This window comes from Eubalaena glacialis, chromosome 16 (assembly GCF_028564815.1).
Source record: "Eubalaena glacialis isolate mEubGla1 chromosome 16, mEubGla1.1.hap2.+ XY, whole genome shotgun sequence".
Classification (NCBI taxonomy): domain Eukaryota; kingdom Metazoa; phylum Chordata; class Mammalia; order Artiodactyla; family Balaenidae; genus Eubalaena; species Eubalaena glacialis.
Window position 1 is genome coordinate 89107852 of NC_083731.1, and position 23726 is coordinate 89131577.

Below are 23726 nucleotides of genomic sequence, written 5' to 3' on the forward strand. Positions count from 1 at the left end.
TGAGGGCTCTATAGTTTGCAGCGCGTGGGCTTAGTTGCCCCGCAGCATGTGGGATCTTAGTTCCCCAACCAGGGATCGAACGCATGTCCCCTGCATTGGAAGGCGGATTCTTAACCACTGGACCGCCAGGGAAGTCCCCTGTCATTTATTCTTTGAATAGGTTGAGAATATGATAAAAGTTATGTACTCTTTCCCAAAAAGCTCATACAGTGTTTTCACCTATAATTTCCAGGAGTCACAAGCACCAGGAAGCATTGTAGTGTGGGGTTATGAGGCTCTGCTCTAAATTTTTAGGTTATATTCTTGTCCCTTCTAGGTTCTTAATATTTGTCCTTCTTTACATTACAAAATGTTTCAGGTGTTATATCTAAAATTATTTTCAAGTAAACTGTTTTGATCCTGTCACCGTGTTACTCTTCGGTTTTGGATATTACCCTCAGATCAGATCATTTACAATAGTTACCTTTACTTTATGGTATTTACTCTTCCCTTTTACCAGTACTTCACTTCTGTTCTGACTGTACGTTCTCTTTTCTAGCCCAGTGTGCCTTCTGTTAGCCCTGTTGTACTAGCTTATCCTGTTTACACCTTTATAAATGTCACAGATGCCTTGGTCTATTACCATATCCCTCTCCTTTAAATCATAAAGATCCATTATCCAAGAAAGTGTCTTCAGGTTTATTCTCTTTACCCTCTAGCATGCGAGTGAGGTGGGTCATTCAAGAACTCAGAGCCTAAACTATGATTTCATAGTAACATTTTTAATATTGGTAATAACTATATAAAGTTTTTTTATTATAAGTTAAAAGAGTATCTAAACAACAGCCATGAATATTTAGAAACTAATTTTACACTAAACAAAGTAACAAAGTTCATCCAAGTCTTTAAATATTCAGAGTAACTCTTTGGGACTTCACTAGCAATTCAAGTTTGGAGATTAGGGTTGCCTGAATCATTTCAGAACTTCAGGCTCTATTTTAGCCTACAAATATCTGTTCCTTCTTTTTCCCTACTTTCTTTCCTAATCCTAGTTAAGGTTTAACTAGGATTATTCTCTTGATTATAAAGAGCACAGGAGTAAATTCACCACCAAACAAATTTTAAAAGGGAAAGATTACCCAAGTTCTCGTTCTGTCCATGCCAACCCTTAAATATGTATGTTACAACTTATCATAAACTGTAAGTTTTCACTGGTTTTGTTTCTCATATAAGATTCTAAAATTCTCAGGGGTCAAGATAAGGATTTTTCTGAAACATGCACCCAAAAACTTCGTATTTGGTACAGGCCTCACTGTTGCCTGGGCAAATGCTAACAATTCTGCTCACTTAGTATATGATTCACTGGCACAGTTTTATCCTGCTTCTGCCCTGTACGTGAAGGCTAGATGTGGAAACTCGTGTATCCTCGTTGGATACCACCTGTCTTTAAAGGCAGAGAAGGGTGGTGAAGTTGAAGGGAAAAGGAGCTGAACACTAGCAGTGCTGGCAGTAGAAGTGGGAAAGTGGGGATTCTCTTCAGCTTGTTTATTTAGCGGTGGTTTACTTTAGTTATGTTTGGTGCTACCTTAAAGCAAACAAACAAGCACACACAGTCTGTTTGGTTTTTCAGCCATTATATAGCAAATTCTATTATAGAATCTTTTAAAATCTTCACTGTTAAAGTATCTTCAGAAATTACTAAATGAGAGCATAGATGTCTTATGAGCGTGAAATATGTCCAAAGAATCAGGAAAAAGCAAAAAGGGAGGTTTTGGCAAGTCCTTGCCAGGTCTTAAATGATTTGTTCTGTGTTCATGTTTTACAGATACAAAGCAGAGCTTTATTGAACAATAAATTAGTTTGCCAAAATATGTAATCATATATGTGCATTACTTTCCTTTTTGTATCGTGTAATCTATGTATTACTTTATTTACTGGTGATTTAATTTATAAACATCAACAGAAATGACATGCATCTTAGTACCTTTTTGGTAAAAGTAGTATCTTTATGTGTTTTGTCAATGCTTGGTAAAATGTTCAGCTCATCCCCTGCTCATTTGCTACAAATACATTTTAATCAAAACTTTATTTTAGACATATTGTATTGTTATGTCCACGAACTCCAAGCGGAAGCTGAAAAAATCCATTACAGCCCAAACCAAACATGATATAAGGCCTGAAATCCATCAGATCATTCAGATTTACAGACAAAGTGCTCAGCAGCTGGTGCAGCGCGGTTTCAGAGCATCTGTTTCTGAGATTCCATGGCTTGTGGAATAGGCGCAAAATAAGCAATATCCTTTTGCTACAGTTAACACTGCCACCCCCTGTCCACAGCTTTGCCTCTGTGCTCCTGTTATGAAGGCATTTTTAAAATCTGAAGTAATTAACAGTATGCAGTAATTTGTGGTTGTAATAAGAGGAAATAATTGTGTGCACACTTGGGTGCACTTGTACATACCTAGCTACCTAAAGATATTTTAATAAATTATTAATAGGGTTTAAAATACATAAGCACAAAACCCTTTCGCATGTTGGTTCAAGGACTGAAATCTATTTTTAAATTGTTAATTTTTTAATATCACACTTCAAGTTTGGAATTGGTTCCCATTCATAAAGATTCACTCATTCCTGGCACACTTTTTTAACCATTTAACATATTAACCAAAGGAAGGCATGCCGGGGGCAGACAGATGCAGTGCAGAGTCTCCAGGGCTTTGGTAAGCGTTTACTGAGCCCTGTACACTCGCTCTAGGACACCCTAACCCAGAATGGGCGCTGGGGGAGGGCTCTTAGAGGAGGGAGTACCGGAACCCTAACAAATGAAAGGGCCAGAAGCAGCTAACTATCACACGCTTAGCTTCGTGAGGTTTAATTACCATCAGAAGCGGTAAGTGGTTATTTAATCTGTCTTCTGGAAAGATGTGCAGCAAAGGTTTATTAAAGCTCATCAGAGGTAGCAAGGTGAAAACTGAAGCTAAGGACGCACCAGCAAACCCAGTCAGTTTCAGGAAAATTATGTTAGCAAAGACCAAAACTAAGGTTGACATTTAAAATTAGTACCATATTTGTTTCGTACAAGACCGATTCATAAAAATAATAGTAACAATGGAATTTTAAAATAGAAATGTAATTTTTGTTTTTAATAGGAAATTGCATATCTGCCCCTTCATTCAAGCTTTCATTATTTTTCCATTTATCTGAAGGTTTTCAAAAAATTTGTTCTATTTTTGGGATAAAATTTGTATGCAAGCAGCATGTTGCTGTTTGGGGTTTTTTGTTCTTGTTGTTTTTTAACTAATTCCAGTCTTTGACCAAATTTTGTGTAGGGTTAGGGTGTGGGGCTTAAGGGACTTGGTGGTAGAGAGGCAAACTGCCATCAGTATTCAGCCACAAGCTTTAAAAAGCCATCCTCACTATGTGCTTCCTGTAAACCGAGGAAGCCTGTAGCGGGGACAGTCTTTTGCTGGGGGCTGGGGGTATGGAAGCCTGAGCGGGTCACGGAGAATGTGGGAGCATGGGGCGAAAGCAGTGCAAAATACTGTATGGATGAATCACTTTCCTTCTGGAATCCGAAACTATAAAATACATACAGCTACAGACTGCAGCTGTTGCCCGTGGAGCGATGGGAGAAAGGCGAGAAGGGATCCTTTAATCCATCCCCTCTTCGCTCCACACTGTGTGTGTTGTAGGATATAATATCCTAAATGTTGTTAACCCTCGTGGTAGCCTCTGTTTATGACTCAGCCCTTTGATAGCAGCACTTTCCCCGGGCATGCTTGAAGTTCTCAGTTCTGAGGAGACTTTTTTGCATGGGTTTGTAAGGGTCCTGAAATTAGATCATAGCTTATATCACAAAAGGCTCCTTGTTATGCTCTGCTGTACTTCTCAGTTGCCCGAAGAAGAGAGATCACAACCGAGATAAATTTGCTGATACCAGACCTGTTAGGAGTCTTCTATTTAAATTTAATTATATAATAATGAAAAATATTAGTTTGGTGCATCTCTGTCTCTTTTTTTTTTTTTTTAGTTCCCTGTGCTATACAGTAAACACTTGTTGTTTATCTATTTTATATATAGTGGTGTGTATCTGTTAATCCCATACTCCTAATTTATCCCTGCCCCCTTTCCACTTTTGCAACCATAAGTTCGTTTTCTATGTCTGTGAGTCTGGTTTTTTGTTGTTGTTTTTGGTTTTGTTTTTTATTTATTTTTGACTGCGTTGGGTCTTTGTTGCTGCATGTGGGCTTTCTCTAGTTGCGGTGAGCAGGGGCTACTCTTCCTTGCGGTGCGCGGGCTTCTCATTACGGTGGCTTCTCTTGTTGCGGTGCACGGGCTCTAGGCGCGCAGGCTTCAGTAGTTGTGGCTCACGGGCTTAGTTGCTCCGCGGCATGTGGGATCTTCCCGGACCAGGGCTCAAATCCGTGTCCCCCGCATTGGCAGGTGGATTCCTAACCACTGCGCCACCAGGGAAGTCCCTGTTTCTGTTTTGTAAACAAGTTCATTTGTGTCATTTTTTTAAGATTCCACATATAAATGGTGTCATATGATATTTGTCTGTCTCTGTCTGGCTTACTTCACTTAGTATGATAATCTCTAGGTCCATCCATGTTGCTGCAAATGGCATTATTTCATTCTTTTTTATGGCTGAATAATATTCCATTGTGTATATATACCACATCTTCTTTATCCATTCATCTGTGGATGGACACTTGGGTTGCTCCCATGTCTTGACTGTTGTGAATAGTGCTTCTATGAACATTGGAGTACGTGTACATATCTCTCATTTTGAAAAGAAAGAAGTCAAAATGTCATGGTTGATAAGTAACATTGGAAAAGTAACTATCAGAGATTGGAATTTATCGTTGTAGGACTTTTCACGTTTGCTAAATGCTGAGTGCTCCTTTCATACTTCTGTCTAGCATTCACCCACTTGTGTTATGCCTCCCCCCACTAGAAAGTGGGTGTCTGTTCATGTATCACTTTATACAGTGCTTGGTCATAGGAGACATGTAATATTTATTAAATAAGTTGATGTTGAATGGTTGTAGGAGGAGTTCACAGAGTAGTATTTCCCTTGCGAGTAGGGCAGTAGGCTAAAGCAACTCCGTCATTTCCCAGGAAAAGCTTTACTTAGTTGTGATTGCAGTGAGTGATACTGATGAAGCTTTAGGAAGGTACTGAGATTTTAAGTTAGGGCTCTAGTCTTTTTTTTAATCACTTGAAACCTAATTTAAACTTTCTGGTTAGAACATAAACAATAATGTATGTAGTTATGAGGTACCTCCTGAAAGTAGTTATGGAGGAAGGGAAATGAGTATTCTGCTCAGCGATCTCATCTGGAGAGAGAAAGCTGTTACCAGAAGAGAAGATGCTTCTTTCTTTACTCATCAGCATCCCTAACAGTGGCCACTCCTCTTCAGACAGATTACTGTGGTCCTAGGGGCTATTTTTAAATTCATATAGAGAGAGGCATATGTCATTTCATTTTACCGTGCTCATTTAAGAAAAGCCACACTAGCTTTCTTCCCGTCTCTGGAAGTCTAGGCTAGGCCATCACTTGATGAAATGATATCCAGAAGCCACAGAGAATAGTTTCCAGAGCTCCCAGTTTTCCCAGGAATGACTTTTGTCTCCCTCACTAATGCTCTGTCATTTTGTAGAATTTATCGTGAAGCATAGCTTATGCAGTGAATAGTTCTAATTTACTCTGGTAGTATTTTGTTTCATGTACAATAAAAACTCCCTGATTCAGAGTGAAATGGAAAAGTTCTGTCTAATGACTGAAAATTTCCAGTTGTAAAGTTCTCTTTTAAGAAGAAAAGATATTCTTTAATTACACCACAGAAAGTTCAAAGACAACAAAACAATTACATTTTATCCAGATTACTGCAAATTCCAAAATAAAAACCCCAAATGAATAGGTTTTACTACATTTTGCCTGATGCAATGTATATCTATTGGACATACTGAAAGCATTGTAAAGAAGGCCTTTTCTTTTCCCACTTTTTTCATGAGAAATGTAGAGACCAAAGAATGTTCAACAAAGAACAGAACACTTTTTCCAATTTGTCACTTCATGGATAAAAAGTAGAGACAGAATGGTGAAGCACCTGTTGCTTTAAAGGCAATAAACTAGTGAAATGTTTTAACAGAAGTCATCAGCTTTCAAAGATCTCTTTTATCCAGTTCATATCACTCATTGCTCTTAATTCCTTTGTCACATTTTTTACTGCATTACAAGTAATCCTTGAAAGCCATGGAGCATTTTACATTTAACCAGAACCATGTGGACGGTTCTCACATGTTGAGGATAGCTCCAATCCTAGCTTTTATTCTGCCCCTCCTTTCCCGTACATTTAGCTTTAGATGCAGGTTTGAGAAGCAAATCGAGTGGTACTGGGAGGGACTCATCCCCGCTCCCATCACTTTCCACCCAGTCCCGGTAGGTTTAGGGGTCGAGCCCCCAGCAGACCCTCAGCAGTGCTTTGATCTCCACAAGCACATTCCATAGGCTCCTCTTCTTCCTGAGGCCGACAGGGTTGAGTCCAAGTAACTTAGGATATCTCATTCAGATAAACATTAAGATTGGTACCGTTTAGTCCATTTCTACTGGAATAGTTCTCCTGCACTGCAATAAATAAGTTGGAGTGAAGAGGGGCAAAAAAAATTCTCCCCAGCCTTTCGGGTTGAATAGCTTGAGTATGTTACCCCCTCACGCTGCTTTCATTTCCTCACTTAGTATACAACAGTGATGTGTGTCTTTTAAGAATTATCTTAGAACTACATCTTGCTCAATCATTTACTGTGTCATTTTTTTGTATTATCTTCTCTGAGAACAGCTTTTAAGAGGTTGAATCCAGCAATAAGGGCATCATAGTTCTAACCTTACTTAGATTTTCTAACATCTGCCTTATTTAGGTTTTCTGAAAGAACTAAAACTGACCAATCTCCCCCGAGGTCTTCTAGGATTATTCAAACCTGAGTATATTCACATAGGGCAGTGGCAGATAGGGTAGTAAATTCAGGTCTTTGAGGGTTTCAGTGAGGTTTTCCCACTCTGTTTTTGAAATGATTGCTGATTTGTTCTCTGTCTTCCTGAAGTACAGCAGTTTTCATGTTGAACCCTTGGTGTCTGTCACACATGTGGAAATTCTTTTCCCTAAATGCTTTTCTCTGTGCTTTTCTTCTGCCTTCTGTGTGATTTTTTTTTCCTATCAGTAGTTTGTATATTTTCTGCAGCGTTGGTTCTAGTCTTCCTGTTTCTTAAAGCTTTTCATTTCATACCGGCATCTTTCGTCTCTGCTTCTTTTGTGTAGCTGGGCTGGCTCCCTTTCAGATGCCTCTGTCATCTTGCATCTTATCTTTGCTCTCTGATGTTTAAAGTCCATCGATCATGTCTTTTGTTTTCTGTGATTTTTTTCTGCTTGCTTTCAGAATTTGATTTTCATTGTTGTTCCCTATTGCTCTTCATTTTCCCAGAGAATTTGGATAGGCACAACATCAGGTTTTAAACAGATGGTCTAGCCAGCTATGTTATTTGCCAAGGGCAGTGTGAATGTATAAGCTTGACCCCTTTCCATCTTGAACAGAGCACTCTTTACCTTCACATCAGAACATTAGCTGCAGAGCAGGCTGTTCGCAGTTTCCATGGACTGTCGGTCAGTCTGCTGCCTGAGGGACCGGAGGGGCAGCGAGGCTGTGTCCTATGTCCTGGCTCTCCTCTGGGCGTTCTGCCTTCCTGCCACGCTGGAGGTTAGCGCATCCCCAGGGGTGGCCTTTGCGATTCACTCTGTCCCCCTGTTTGGGGTGCCTGCCCCTTTGGAGAAATGCCCTTGGACATGGTTGCTGGCTTTGTGGTCAGCGTGGTTGTGGACGCAGTACTTTCCTCTGCCCAGCCGTGCCCGGCATCCTCTGCTGATGCCAGCCCTCCTTTGACGGGACGCAGGAGGGGAAAGAGGCACGTGCTGGGCCTCGAGTGACGGCAGCGAGTGACGGGGGTTTCCGGGGGGACTCCCCACGGTCCTCTCTGGCCTGCACATCCCTGCCCTTGGGAGCTCTCGGTGACAGCGTTACCCCTGCAGGTTAGAGGAGGTCACCTTCCGCAGTGCACCTTCCTGCCGTCTGCTCCACAGCTGTCTGACGATGCCAGTGTGAGGGGGCCCCCGGAGGCGTGCGGTGCACTCACCCAGGCCCGGCTGCCCCATCCGCAAGGGATTCCAGAATCTCCTCCTCTCGTTCCATCACACTCTCGGGGAGGAAACTAGTTTTCATTCCTAGTATTGTCGTGCAGGTGGGTCAGCATTATCAGTTTCTATCAATAGAAGATCTTTCTAGAACAAATTTAGAGTGGGAGGTTAGGAGCTAGCATCAGCATGGCTGTCCTTACTTTCTGGTTTTCATTCTGGTTCTTTGTCAGGTTTTGGGACGGAGATTTCAAGAAGTTTTACTTACTGCTTTCTCATCAATTTATGGTTTTGTTTTTTTTTGTTTTTGTTGTTTTTCTTTTTGTTTTTTTTAATGACCCTTTGATTTTATTAAGAGTTAACTCAGGAAGGTACATTATACCTTTTTTTAGCATAGAGAAAGGACCTTCCCAAATTTTATTTGCAAGTGAATTATCATATAGATTGAGAGTGAAAACCAAAAATCCAAAGGGAAAAAGAAAACTTGTTTTTTGTAGCAGAGCCTATAAAAGCTGGAGGTTCCGGGACTTCTCTGGTGGTCCAGTGGGTAAGACTCCATGCTCCCAGTGCCGGGGCCTGTGTTCAGTCCCTGGTCGGGGAACGAGATCCCACATGCATGCCGCAACCAAGAGTCTGCATTCTGCAATTAAAAAAAAAATCCCACGGGCCGCAACTAAAGATCCCATGTGCTGCAACGAAGATCCCGCGTGCTGCAACTAAGACCCGATGCAGCCTAAATAAATAAATAAATACTTTTTTAAATTTAAAAATAATAAAAGCTGGAGGTTCCGAGTTCCTCCAGTGCTGGTATTCTCACCATACCCTTGAAACGGCCCCTGGAACTTAACAGATTTTTAGACGTGAATAGCAACGTTTATTTATATCCCATATAAATTACTTAAAATTATGGTTTGCCTTATGATACCTTTTATCTTTGAAAGGAATTGATTTAGCCCTAGGAGATGTCATTCAGATTTCTCTTGACATCCTGAAACCTAGGTGTCAGCACACTGAATTGCTATTTGTATAGATGCTTTTCCTGTGAGAGCTCATCATGACTAAGAATACACTAGTAGTAAGTTTTTTTTAAAAGAGACTGTTAACAGTGTTGGAAAGATGAAAAGATTTGTATCCTGTGGTCTAATTTTATTTGACATGTAATAGTATTTATGACGAGCCCAAACTATGTCTACTTGTATTTTTCTGAAAGACACTGTGCTTTTACTCATAGTTCTAATCATTTTCAGTTTATATAAACGTGGCCCTGGTATTTTTATATAACATACATTCTACAAAGTGCTTTGGATATATATAGTAGATTAGAGAGTAATGCTGAGTTTATACAGCATCAGTGGGGTGTGAGTTATGCCCTGTAAGTGAATCTTCCAGACAACTAGAATTACCCTCATAAGTAATAAAACATCTTTTTTTAATGCAAGATTTACATTAAAAACAGTTAAGCTACATTATACATTTTCCTACATTTTTAACATAATGTTCCCTACATAATTAGCAATTTGTAAGTGACTGAAGATCATCATCACATAAATAGACCTAGTGGCTATTTATTGGTCGTCATAACATTGATTGATCCAGACTATTGTGGCCAGGTCTGGCTTGTTTAATTTTTCTCTCCTGTCTCACTTTCAGGCTGTTAGATCTCCCTTCTGCCATTAGTATACTTGACTCTAGCATTTGTAATGTAATGTTTTTAATATGCTGGGATTTTGAGACTGAAAAGCCAAGCGTATTGGATGGATGTATAGACTAAGTGCTGAATCACGGTATGAGATATCCTGCAGCGTCAGCCGTGTACATTCCAGTGTCTTACATCTACGCTGGCTCTGTGTGAATTAAAAGAAAATGCCCACATCCAAGACGGTCTTCCTGGCGCACTGTGGCTGCCCTTCTCCCCTTCTGTCCATTTTTGTCGCGTCCCCCAGAGACCCTCTGCGCCCCGGACCTGCTGCCCGGACCTCAGGACGCTGTAGCGTGCTTTGCTCTACTGTTGCTCCCGGTCTTGGCGACTCCTCGCCGTTTGCAGCCCAGGTCCCGTTTCTCCTGGCCTGGGATGCCTTTGTTAAGTCTTCCAATTAACAAGGCAGTTCATTGGTCCTCTCTCTGCCTTCTCCTACAATTTTTTACATATTTCTGTTAGAACATGTGTTTAAATTACGACGATCATGATAGTAATGGCTGACCTTCCAGAGCACGTAGTATGTGTATTATTTCATTGAACACACGGTTTATAAAAGACCCTTTAAGTAGATACTACTGTCTTCTTCATTTTACAGATTAGTTAGGGAGAAGTCACAGTAGGAACTTGGCCAAGTGACAGAGCTGGGATTTAAGTCCAGGCAGCTTGATTCCTGTTTCCTCACTGTTCGTGAGTCAGCTGATAACTGGTCCAAGGTCACATACCTAGTGAGTGACAACTGGAATTTGCATCCCGGGTAGTTTGTCCTTGGAGCCAGTGCTCTGGATTGTTTGTTTGCTCTCCAGCACTCCCTTTTGTGAGCTCCTTAAAGGCCGAGACCTCACAGTGTCCGTCTGTATATCTGCAGAACAGTGACACATAACAGGTTCTTAAATGTTTGAAGATGAATTTGTGAACTTTTTCACTGCCTGACATGGAACAGTACTAACGGTACTGAGCTGGGCATCTGCCCTGGTGTTGTCTCAGACAGAATTGTAATACTTTAACCTTCGTTACGCCTCCCCGTCCTCTTCATCCAAACTGACCCTCTAACTGCACTTAACCAAACTCAAAAAGCCGTTGCCTGTGCCCAGACTCAGTTTACCAAGCACAGCTGACCACAGATACGCCACATGTACACGTATCTGTGAGAGAGAGACAGGAGAAACGAGAGAGAAGAATGAGTGCCCGAAACCATATGGTCAGTTCAAGGAATACGCAGACAGCAGCAACAGAGAAAAGGCACCTGAAACGTACGCGGGAAGGAGGGGAGGGGCAGGAGGCTGTGGGCAGAGAGAGCGTGCTCACGGGGAGCCGGAGAGCACCAGGGGAGAGGGTGGAAGCGTTGGGGGCGGAGAGACGTTGTTCATTCTTGATGTTAAATCCATCCAGGAAATCGGAGCGTTGATCATAGTGGTCGTGCATGTGAAGTATGGCAAGAATAAACTTTATAGATAAACAAAAGATTCAAAATGCCAAATTGATCTTCCAGATTCTGTGAAGTAAGCATAAATATATAATACAGATCAATTTGTGGTCCTTTAAAATTCGACTACTGTATGACAAAGGGGACTTAAAGAAAATTGATTTGTTGGTTCGTCAACTTGGAATTAGAAAGGCTCTGGCAATTTCAGAACAATACTCTTCTTTCCTCTGCGTAAATTTTGCTGTAGCAAAGAAATGTGTTCATAACATCCTACTTATTTTACATTTTATCGAACAAGGGAAGTAATACATATCATTTAGGAAATGGACAACTCTTAGCCCAGGTCTTAAGAGTGGCTAATTCTAGTTCTATTCTTTGTTATTCTCTAGAGCCTAACTTAAATCCCACTCTTTTTATGAAAACTTTCTCAATTGTCATTACCCACACTGCTTTCTCTATTTTCCTAGTTTATGTAATCCTTAGAGGAGCTGGCATAGGATAGTGGTTGAGCTGAGGTTGTCATATTGCCTCTATGCTATCCGCTGACTTGCCATGTTAACCCAGGCAAGCTGGTTAACCTTGACAAGCTTTGGTTTCTTCTTTTGTAAAATGAAGCTGATAAAATGAAGTCTCCTGTTAGGGTCATTGTGAAGATTGAGTGAGACCATGTATGTAAAGATTTTAGCACCGTACGTTGCATGTGTTTAATTCACATTAGCTATATTGTTAGTGTTTATTACTGTACTGTTGCCCCTTTGATTAGTATGTGTCCTGTCTCTTCCTGGAGTGCCCTCACACTAGTAGATGCTCGATTACGTATTTACTTGGGAGGTCAGCGGGTAGGAGTTAGGATGAAGTGAAAGACTCTAGTAGTAAGAGGTGGTGACTTGGGGGCTTCCGCTGTATATTGCATAAGGGAAATGGTGGGATTAGTATCTACACAGGTGATGGCCTCCAACCGATAGCTGTGTCCTCAGTAAGCAGTGTGAGAGGTGGTGGAAAAGATTAGAAAAAGGAGAGACATTGCTAGTGCTGGCAAAGGGAGTTGCAGGATTTGGGGGTAGTAGAATAGGTTTATTTATACCATGAAGTAGCAGAAATTAAAGGTACGACACCAGGTTGAGTTGTGAGGATGTTAGTAGGGGGTCGTTAGATAGTTTTATGCCACATCGCCTACTGGTAGAGAATCATGGTGGTGGGCAAATGTGGAGGTCATTTGTTTGTAAGTGACCTTCTAAATTCATGGTCTACAATTCATATGGCAGTTTCAAGCTCAGAAATCAACCCAGGGAAGGGAGCTTTAGTTTCGCCTCCTCTGCCTTTTCTTGTTCATTGGGGAGGATATTTAACCAAAATTGGAAGGGATGACAACCCAATCAACCATTATCTAAAATGGCACTTCCCAGGGGACTTCCCTGGTGGTCCAGTGGTTGGAACTTCACCTTCCATTTCAGGGGGTGCGGGTTCAGTCCCTGGTCGGGGAGCTAAGGTCCCACATGCCTTGCGGCCAAATAACCAAAACATAAAACAGAAGCAATATTGTAACAAATTCAGTAAAGACTTTAAAAATATTTTTAAAATAAAAATAAATGACACTTCCCAGAATAATTGACTCTTCTCAAGAATCTTCAGAAATGTTATGCTTATGCAAGTTATAGACGCATACAAGTATATAGAATATGGTAACCATGAGGTGGAGGAGTAGTTTTCATATCTTGCTGCAAGAGAGTGGGAGGTTTGTGTTTTTACTTCTTGGTCATTTTCAGTATAGGTTAGGGCCAGGAAAGAGGAAGATTGCCACAAGATAGAGGACAGCATGAAAACCAAAAGAGACATAGAATAACGATCCATCCTGTTAGGAGAGCACTTGAGGAGGATAAATGAGTAATTGGCCCCTTTTAGTTGGTTGAAGTTTAGAAAGAAGAATATGTTTGTTTGCATAAAAGGGATTAAGTGGTTGGTAAAAGGTATTTTTTTAACTAGTCATGAACAACTTAGATACAAGGTAGTATAAAAGAGCCAACATTGGGACTTCCTGGCGGTCCAGTGGTTAAGACTCCGCACTTCGACTGCAGAGGGCACGGGTTCAGTCCCTGGTGGGGGAACTAAGATCCCAGATGCCGTGTGGCATGGCCAATAAATAAATAAATAAATTTTTTTTTTAAGAACCGACATTTATTTAAAGATTTGGAAATACATAGACCTATTTCTGTATAGATTATTTACTTTTTAAAATCAAATAGACTATAAACATTAGTATAATAAACATAAATATTCTTTAAGCTAAGAATGTATATATCCGTGTTTAACTTCTTTAGCTCTTCAATGCACTGTATTACTCTTGTTTCTAGGACTTTGCCAGTGCTGTGACATTTACTGAGAAGACTCCTACCCCTCTCCCTTCCCTGTCCCATCTGTACACTTTCTGTAAATTCACTGCCAAGGCACTTAGTACATTCTAGTAGGAATTATTGTTTGTCTTGTTTACCACTGTTTTCCTACAAATACTCACTATCCATTTGATAATATATCAAATGATAATGTATCTACTTCATGTATAAAATATTCAGAAAATATTAATAAAATTCAATTTTCTGATGACTAAGAGTATGGACTCATATAATTAAGACACGCCCCTTGAGTTTTTTGGTTTTTTTTTTAAATAAATTTATTTATTTATTTATTTATTTTTGTCTTTGTTGGGTTTTCGTTGCTGTGCGAGGGCTTTCTCTAGTTGCAGTGAGCGGGGACCACTCTTCATCGCGGTGCGCGGGCCTCTCACTGTCGCGGCCTCTCTTGTTGCGGAGCACAGGCTCCAGACGCACAGGCTCAGTAGTTGTGGCTCACGGGCCCAGTTGCTCCGCGGCATGTGGGATCTTCCCAGACCAGGGCTCGAACCCGTGTCCCCTGCATTGGCAGGCAGATTCTCAACCCCTGTGCCACCAGGGAAGCCCTTGAGTTATTTTTATAGTAGTAATTTAAGGGGAAAGAAAAGGAAAGACATGAACAGGCAAGATCTGGGCACCATCAGTGCAGTGTTATTGAGTGTTCTGTATACGACCAGTATTCTGGTAGGCACTCAAGGAAGCCGGTTGTCAAATTGGGGAGAGAGAATCAATACTGGTTAGAGGACTGAGATCAGCTAAAAGGAGCTGTTGACGGCTTTGAATTTGGAGGTTTAAGCAACTGGAATTGCTGTCTTTCCCCATTTCAGTTCCACTCAGCACTTACTGAACATGACTTGTGTGTCAGCATGGAAAGGAAGCGATGTGTCCAGGAAGGATGTCGTGGTCTGAGTTAGCGCGTTACCTTCAGGAAAGCGATACCGAGTGCCAGTGTGCTCTTGGATTTCACAGATGACACGTTCTGAGTCAGGGTTCCTATTTTGACCTTGGCACGTGTGCTGACTGGTATGTCGTCTTCTTCCAGTCTGCCTGGGGCACAGTGCCCAGCCATGGGTAGGAGGATAGTTGTGGTAGTTAAGAGATTGAAACACTTTTGAGTCAGACACACCTGGTTTTTTATCCTGGCTCTGCCATTTACTTTACGGTTTTCATATCTACTGTAGTATCTACTGTTCAGTTGTTGTGAGGATTAACTAAATAATCCATGGAGAGTACTTAACTAGTACAGTGCCTAGCACATAGTAAGTGCTCCGTGAAAGGTTAGCAATAAATATTTCCGTATCGTCTCTATCAGCATTTGGGTCAAGGCCCAGGTCCCATTGTCTAAGGTACAGACTCTGACAGTAACAATATCTTAGCCGTTCTTGTTCTCTTAGCACTGTGCACCCATGATGTCAATATATTCCTAAAAGCAGGGCCACTGATCAGAATGGATGTACTTCATCTTTACATGATCTGCTGCCGTCCTGTCTCCCTGAGCTTCTCTTCCGCCACACCACCCTTGAGCACACCACGCTTGTTCCTGTACCATGGGCTGTATTCTTTCTTTACCTCCTCCTTGGAATGCTCTCCCTCCAGAGCCCAAGCCCACAAGGTGTGCCTCATTTAGTCTCGTTGAATGTCACCTGTTCGGAAAGGCTCTCCTTGTCCATCCCATTGAAATATTACTTTTTTAAAAGATTTATTTATTTTATTTATTTATTTTTGGCTGCGTTGGGTGTTCGTTGCTGCGCGCGGGCTTTCTCTAGTTGCTGCGAGCGGGGGCTACTCTTCGTTGCGGTGCGCGGGCTTCTCGTTGTGGTGGCTTCTCTTGTTGTGGAGCATGGGCTCTAGGCGTGCGAGATTCAGTAGTTGTGGCACACGGGTTCAGTAGTTGTGGCTCAAGGGCTCTAGAGCGCAGGTGCAGTAGTTGTGGCGCACGGGCTTAGTTGCTTCGCGGCATGTGGGATCTTCCCGGACCAGGGCTTGAACCCGTGTCCCCTGCATTGGCAGGCGGATTCTTAACCACTGCGCCACCAGGGAAGCCCCGAAATGTTACTAATCACTTTCTTATCCTGCTTTATATCTCTTCATGGCACTTCTTAGTGTCTTACGTTATTTTATACATTTATTCATTAATTGTCATTCCCCTGTTTGGGAATGTAGGTTCCTCAGGTTAGCCTCATCACTGCTCTGTCTTCAGTGCCTGTGCACTCCGTAAATATCTGTTCAGTAAATGACTTCAAAGTTTGGAGGTTGTTATACCTAAACACTAAAATTACTCTTTAAAGATTATTGTAGAAGTAGCTAAGTTGGGGAATGATACTGAAAAAAATCTGAAATTGCAATTTTTTTTTCTTTTAGAAAAGTGTGGACTCTGGAGAGATGAAAGGGAAACCGTCTCCTCGTAAACAGCGCTTCATGCAGTTTTCCTCACTGGAACACGGGGGAGAGTATTACATGACACCACGGGACTTCCTCTTCTCAGTAATGTTTGACCAAATTGAACGTAAGTTGTGTTTTTGTTTTTTAAGTTAAAAAAAATCAAATATTAGGGCTGAAAAACCTGTTTAGAATTGGTAACAGCTTTTCTTCATTTTAATTATCATCATTCTTTGTACCATGTGTTTACTTAATTATTTAGACTTTCAACCCTTGTGACAGTAAACTTTTATTTATTTATTTATTTATCTAAGAAATAGTTGCTTTGTATGTGGGTTTTTCTAAAGAGAGGAAAAAATAGCTAAGTTTTTAAATGTCACTAAATAAGTTCTTAATAGGGTAACTAATTCATCCAAGATGTTATGTTTTGGTGGTGTTGATGTTTTAAATTGGGCAAAAAAAAAAAACTAGGTTAGAGCAGTTAGGAGGGTCACACAGGGGGTGGGGCGGTGGTGGGATGAACGGGGCGATTGGGATTGACATGTATACACTGATGTGGATAAAATGGATTACTAATGAGAACCTGCTGTATTAAAAAAAATGTGATCAAATGTACTCTATTGGAAAGAAGCAAAAATAGACCATATTTACTGTCTAAAAATATATATATATATATATATTTGATCTTTGAAAAAAAAAATCAACAGAAATTAAAAATTCACCTTTGACCTTACTCAGACCTAGATCCCTCTCCTGAGTTAACTACTGGTTTATTATGTAGCTTTTAAAGACCTTTTCTAAGGCATTCATATGCTTCTGAATGTTTGAAATATTAAATATTATTTTGTTTTATTGAGGTGGGTCTTTTCATATGTATGGATACTATATATATTTCTGGAAATTGTTGAACACAGTTTTACTCTGTCTCAGATTGTATTTTAATCAATGCAAAAAGTTGAAATATTATAAGGAACAATGCTTGGAATACCAAAAAAATAATAATAATAAAGTTGAGAGAGAGAGGGAGACATACAAAGAGGGAGAGAGAACAGGAATCTTGTGTGGTCAAACTGGCTAAAAATTGAATTATTATTATAACAGTTTTAAAAATAAGCTTTAATACCTATACTGTACTTATATAAAACTAAAACTTAATTTTCTTTCATCTGCTAAAAAGAGAAAGCTTCATTGGACTAATGGTCTGCTCTTGATAAACTATTGTGAAAGGTTTCCGTTTTTAAGTAATCTGCCTAGAAAGTAACAATTTTGTGTTTTATCAAAATAATTTCCTGTGCTTCGTGTTATCTTTATCACCAGGTCTTTGATTACTTGAAAAAACCTAGTTTTCTCAATATTAAAGTTTTGCTCAGAACTAAAAAAAAGGAGGGTCATACAATGGAGTCATGATACCACTGGTTTAAAAAAAACCCTGAAAAAATAGAATGAGAAGCAAAAATCCAAAAGCTATAATTAAATAATTTTATTTCATAAACTGTCTACTCCCAGTTATCCCAAATTGTCAGAAATTCTTAGTTTTATTTATCTAAATCAGTCCCTTTCACTTTGCAGAGAGTAGATATGGCCTCGTCCTCTGTGCCCTATATTGCAGAAGTGTTCTTTGAAAAGTCCTTGGCTTCCTGACACCTTTCAAAGTGTGCCGACAGTCTTGCCCTGTGGTAGCTGCATATGGAACAGGTGGAATGGGACAGGGCAAGGTGAGCTGGAAGAAGTGTAGATTGAATTTGGGAAGACATTATTGATACTGAGGGATGGCTTGAGCAAAAACGAATGATCATGATGTGTTCTAGGGACAGTAAGTTCACCAATCACTAGCACCAAAGCATGGCGTTGGGGGGTAGTGAGAGATCAAATTGAAAAACAATAAGGGCCAAATGTACAGAGGATTTCGGTGACCCTGTGCAACCACCAGAGAAATGTGTATTTGGTGGAGATAAGGGGACGTCATCTTGAACCAGTGAGGGATCAGTGAAGGTTTATGAGAAGGAAAATAAGGTGGTAAAAATATATTTAGATTATTTTGGTACAGCTTCTGTTAATCTAAAACGCTGAAACAACCAGTTATTTTACCAGCAAAATGGTTTATTTGGGAGGAGCAAAGAATTGCAGTTCAGAACGTGCATCAGTGACAAACCACGTGCAAGTCCCTTAAAGCAAAGGAGAGAAAACTCTTTCATAAAAGAGAAGGGGAAATTGGGAGGGGCTGTTATAAATGAAAAGTGCACTGGAGGGAAGTGGGAGTTTGAAGTAGTGGCTTTTCATTGCCCGGCAAGGAGCACATGTTTCTCCCTCTTGCTGGAGATGCAGGGTGTGTCTCCCTGGGGGTCGCATTGAGCGCTGGAGGTGTGTGCACGAGCGCTGCCCTCCTGGCCTCCCAACTCCCTTGCAGTAACGTCTCCCTTTATTAGCTTTCACACTGTTTTGGAGGGAAGCTTAACAGTATATATCAGAAACCTTGAAAATATTTACTTATTTTGATGCAATAAGTTCCCTCCTAGAAAATTAGTCTAAGTAAATAATTGGAGAGATACAAAAAATTTTCTTTTAAAAAGTAGTTTAGGGCTTCCCTGATGGTGCAGTGGTTAAGAATCCGCCTGCCAGGGCTTCCCTGGTGGCGCAGTGGTTGAGAATCTGCCTGCCAATGCAGGGGACATGGGTTCAAGCCCTGGTCTGGGAAGATCCCACATGCCGCGGAGCAACTAGGCCCGTGAGCCACAACTACTGAGCCTGCGCGTTTGGAGCCTGTGCTCCGCAACAAGAGAGGCCGCGATAGTGAGAGGCCCGCGCACCGGCATGAAGAGTGGCCCCCACTCACCGCAACTAGAGAAAGCCCTTGCACAGAAACGAAGACCCAACACAGCCATAAATAAATAAATAAATAAATAAATTTATAAAAAAAAGAATCCGCCTGCCAATGCAGGGGATATGGGTTTGATCCCAGGCCTGGGAAGATCCCACATGCCATGGAGCAGCTAAACCCATGCGCCACAACTACTGAGCCTGCGCTCTAGAGCCCGCGAGCCACAGCTACTGAAGCCCACGTGCCTAGAGCCCGTGCTCTGCAACAAGAGAAGCCACGGCAATGAGAAGTCTGTGCACCGCAACAAAAAGTAGCCCCCGCTCTCAGCAATTAAAGAAAGCCCGCACGCAGCAACAAAGACCCAATGCAGCCAAAAATAAAAACAAATAAATAAACTTATTAAAAAAAAAAAAAAGTAGTTTAGCCTCTTCTGCATGTGAAGAGCTTGGACATTGTCACTCCTGTTCTCACAGCACAAAAGAAGCTGAAAGATTGAAAATCAACAGCTCTTCTCAGATCCATGAGAGAATTGAGACCACAGGGCACACAGAGTGAAAACTGGAGAAGGTAGACACAGAGGGAAGCCACCACTGGAGCCACCATCTGGCAGGAGTGTTTCAGGAGTTGCTAGAGCCTGAGCATGGGCTACCTTCAGAGATAAAAATTTGTGAAAATCCACCCTGAGGGCCCCACCAGTCCTCACAGTGAAGGTCTGAGAAAAATCCTCTCCTGCTTCCCCTCAAGGGGAGGAGAAAAGTAACCATTTTGAAATTCCCAGAGCCTTCTGTTCTCCTTAACAAAGGCCTGCACAAAAAGGAAGCTGTGTTACCGAAGTCTAACCCACAGCCTAACCAACCTGGGGAAATGGAAGAACCCAACTCCAGCCCCATATACCCCTCCTGCCTCACTTAAGGGGGAAAAACAAAAACAAAAAACTGAAAGCACTTGCGGAGATCACAGCCTAGGGACACGGGCTCACTAACAGACTGAGACCCATCATAGGATCTCCCCACACGTCACCACACACCATCAGTAGGGCTCCTATATAGCACGCAGATACAGCTGAAAGAACTATGCCTCTCAGACCTTACTTAAGAAGGCTCTAGGGAGGGCTTCCCTGGTGGCGCAGTGGTTGAGAATCTGCCTGCCAATGCAGGGAACACGGGTTCGACCCCTGGTCTGGGAAGATCCCACATGCCGCGGAGCAACTGGGCCCGTGAGCCACAACTACTGAGCCTGCGCGCCTGGAGCCTGTGCTCCGCAACAAGAGAGGCCGCGATAGTGAGAGGCCTGCGCACCGCGATGAAGAGTGGCCCCCGCTCGCCGCAACTACAGAAAGCCCTCGCACAGAAACGAAGATCCAACACAGCCAAAAATAAATAAATAAATAAATAAATAAATTTAAAATTGAAAAAAAAAAAAAAAGAAGGCTCTAGGGAGACAAAAACACAGCAGAGGAGACAAACCAGGACATTAGGAAATTTTAGCCGCTGACATCTACAACTACAGCAAACAGTGAACACAGCCTAATGCTAGCCAAGTAAACATAGAACCTCACACCAAAAGCCTATTTACTGCAGTAATGTTTACCCAGCACATCATATCTGGCTCTCAACAGTAAAATCAAGTGGCATGCTAAATGGCAAAAAGCGTCATGTGAAGAGGCAAAAGCAAACATCAGAACCTGATTCAAATATAGCAGATATTTTGGAATTGTCAGACCAGGAATTCTGAATAAACATAATTAATATACTGATGACTCTAAAAGAAAGGGTTCACAACATATAATAACAGATGGGTAATGTAAACCGAGATAGGGGAACTCTTAAAGTCAAAAGGAAATGTTAGAAATAAAAAACTCTGTAACAGAGATGAATAATGCCTTTGATGGTGTCATCAGAATAATCCTCTGGGCCCAGGAAATAATTGGTGATCTTGAAGATATGTCAGTCAAAACTTCCCAAACTGAAAAGAAAAAAGACTGGAAAAAACAATATTCAGAAACTGTGGGATAATTCAAAAAGTGTAACGTGCCTGTAATGGCAATACCAGAAAGAGAAGAAAGAACAGAAGAAATATTTGCAGTATTAACAGCTGAGAATTTTCCAAAATTATTAACAAACACCAAACCACAGATTCAAGAAACTCACAGAATACCAAGCAGGATTAATATAAAAATAAACTCAAAATGGATACCAAGCAGGATGAATACAAAAATAAACTCAAAAGACCTAAATGTGGGATTGATACTATGAAATTCCTAGAGGAAAATGTAGGCAGAACACTCTTTGACATAAATCACAGCAATATCTTTTTGGATTTGTCTCCTAGAGTAATGGAAATAAAAACAAAAATAAACAAATGGGACGTAATTAAACTTAATAGCTTTTGCACAGCAAAGGAAACCATAAACAAAAAAACAACCTACAGAATGAGAGAAGATATTTGCAAACAATATGACCGACAAGGAATTAATCTCCAAAATATACAAGCAGCTCATGCAGCTCAATATCAAAAAAACAAACAACCCAATCAAAAAATGGGCAGAAGATCTAAATAAACATTTCTCCAAAGAAGATATACAGATTGCCAACAAACACATGAAAAGATGCTCAACATCACTAGTCATTAGAGAAATGCAAATCAAAACTACAATGAGGTATCACCTCACACCAGTCAGAATAGCCATCATCAAAAAATCTACAAACAATAAATGCTGGAGAGGGTGTGGAGAAAAGGGAACCCTCTTGCACTGTTGGTGGGAATGTAAATTGGTGCAGCCACTATGGAGAACAGTAGGGAGGTTCCTCAGAAAACTGAAAATAGAGTTACCATATGATCCAGCAATTCCACTACTGGGCATACATCTGGAGAAAACTCTAATTCGAAAAGATACATGCACTCCAATGTTCATAGCAGCACTATATACAACAGCCAAGACATGGCAGCAACCCAAGTGTCCATCCACAGATGAATGGATAAAGATGTGGTCTATATATACAATGGAGTCTTAGCCATAAAAAAGAAAGAAATAATGCCATTTGCAGCAACATGGATGGACCTAGAGATTATCATACTAAGTGAAGTAAGCCAGACGAAGACAAATATCATATGATACCACTTACAGATGGAACCAAAAAAAAAAAAAAATACAAATGAACTTACATACAAAACAGAAATGGACCCACAGACATAGAAAACAAACTTTACCAGAGGGGAAAGTGGAGGGGAGGGATAAATTAGGAGTTTTAGATTAGCATATACACACTATTATATATAAAATAAATAACCAACAGGGACCTACTGTATAGCACAGGGAACTATACTCAGTATTTTGTATTAACCTATAAGGGAAAAGAATCTGAAAAAGAGCAGATATATATATGTGTAACCGAATCACTTTGCTGTGCACCTGAAACTAACACAACATTGTAAATCAACTATACTTCAATTTCTTAAAAAAGAAAGAAAAAGAAAATACTTTGAGATGAATGAAAATGAAGACATAATACATCAAAAGTTATAGAATGCAGCTAAAAGAGTGCTTAGAGGGCAGTTTACAGGTGTAAATACCTATATTAATAAAGAAAAAGGTCTCAAATCAGTAACCTAACCTGTCATCTTAAGGCACTGGAAAAAGAAGAGCAAACTAAACCTAAAGCAAGCAAAAGAAAGGAAATAACAAAGATTATAGATAAAGAAAATAGAGGCTAGAAAAAGTAGAGGAAAATCAGTGAAACTAAAAACTGATTCTTTGAAAAGAGGTGTCAAAAGTTGAAAAAAACTTTAGCTAAATTGACCAAGGAAGAAAAAAAAAAAACTCAAACTATTAGAAAACGGTGAAAGAGGGAGCATTACTAACAACATTAACAGAAGTCAAAAGGATCATAAAGGAATACATAAAGGATCATAAAGGAATCATAAGGATCCTAAAAGATCATAAAGGAACACAGTGAACAATTGTGTGCAAATAACTTAGATCATAAAGGATCATAAAGGAATACAGTGAACAATTGTATGCAAATAACTTAGATGAAATGGGCAAATTCCATTTTTCTCTCATTCTATGGATTATCGTTTCACTCTCTTCATAGCGTCCTTTGATGCACAAAAGTTTTTAATTTTGATGAAGTCATATGTATTTGTTTTACTTTTGTTGCCTATATTTTTAGTGTCATAGTTGAGAAAATATTGCCAAATACAAAGTCATAAAGATTTGCCCCTGTTTTATAGCTTTAACTATTGAGGTTAGGTCTTTGATTCATTTTAAGTTAATTTTTGTAAATGGTGTAAAGTAAAAGGGTGCAACCTCATTCTTTTGCATGTGGCTCTCTGTTTATTATTTATTATCTAATTATTTTTATCTATTATCTATTATCTAATTATCTAATGATCTAATTATTCATTTGTTGAAAAGAGTGTTGTTTCCCCCATTGAATTGTCCTGGCTTCCTTGTCAATATCCAACTGAGTATAAATGTACAGGTTTATTTCCAAACTCTCAATTCTGTTTTGTTGTTCTGTATGTGTATCCTTTGCTAGTACCACACAGGCCTGATTACTGTAGCTTTGTATTAGGGTTTGAAATCAGGAAGTCTGAATCCTCCAACTTTGTTCTTCTTTTTCAAGATTCTTTTGGCTATTCAAGGTCTCTTGAAATTCCATATGAATTTTAGGATGGCCTTTTCTGTTTCTTCAAAAAGCACCATTGGAATTGTGATAGGGATTGCAATGAATAGAAAGATTGCTTTTTGTGGTATTGTCATCCTAACAATATTAGGTCTTCCACTCCATTAACACAAGATGTCTTTCCATGTATCTAAATCTTTCATTCTTCCATCAAGTTTTATAGTTTT

The 23726-nt window shown here is 40.3% G+C and overlaps 1 protein-coding gene across 1 annotated transcript in view; it reads left to right on the forward strand.

The window, feature by feature from the left end:
* MICU2 (mitochondrial calcium uptake 2) overlaps positions 1 to 23726 on the forward strand; it is an 89493-nt gene that overhangs the window by 13773 nt on the left and 51994 nt on the right. Inside the window, exon 2 of the mRNA XM_061170781.1 lies at positions 16036 to 16180. Within this exon, the coding sequence (XP_061026764.1) occupies positions 16036 to 16180 (145 nt within the window). The remainder of the gene's footprint in view (positions 1 to 16035; positions 16181 to 23726) is intronic.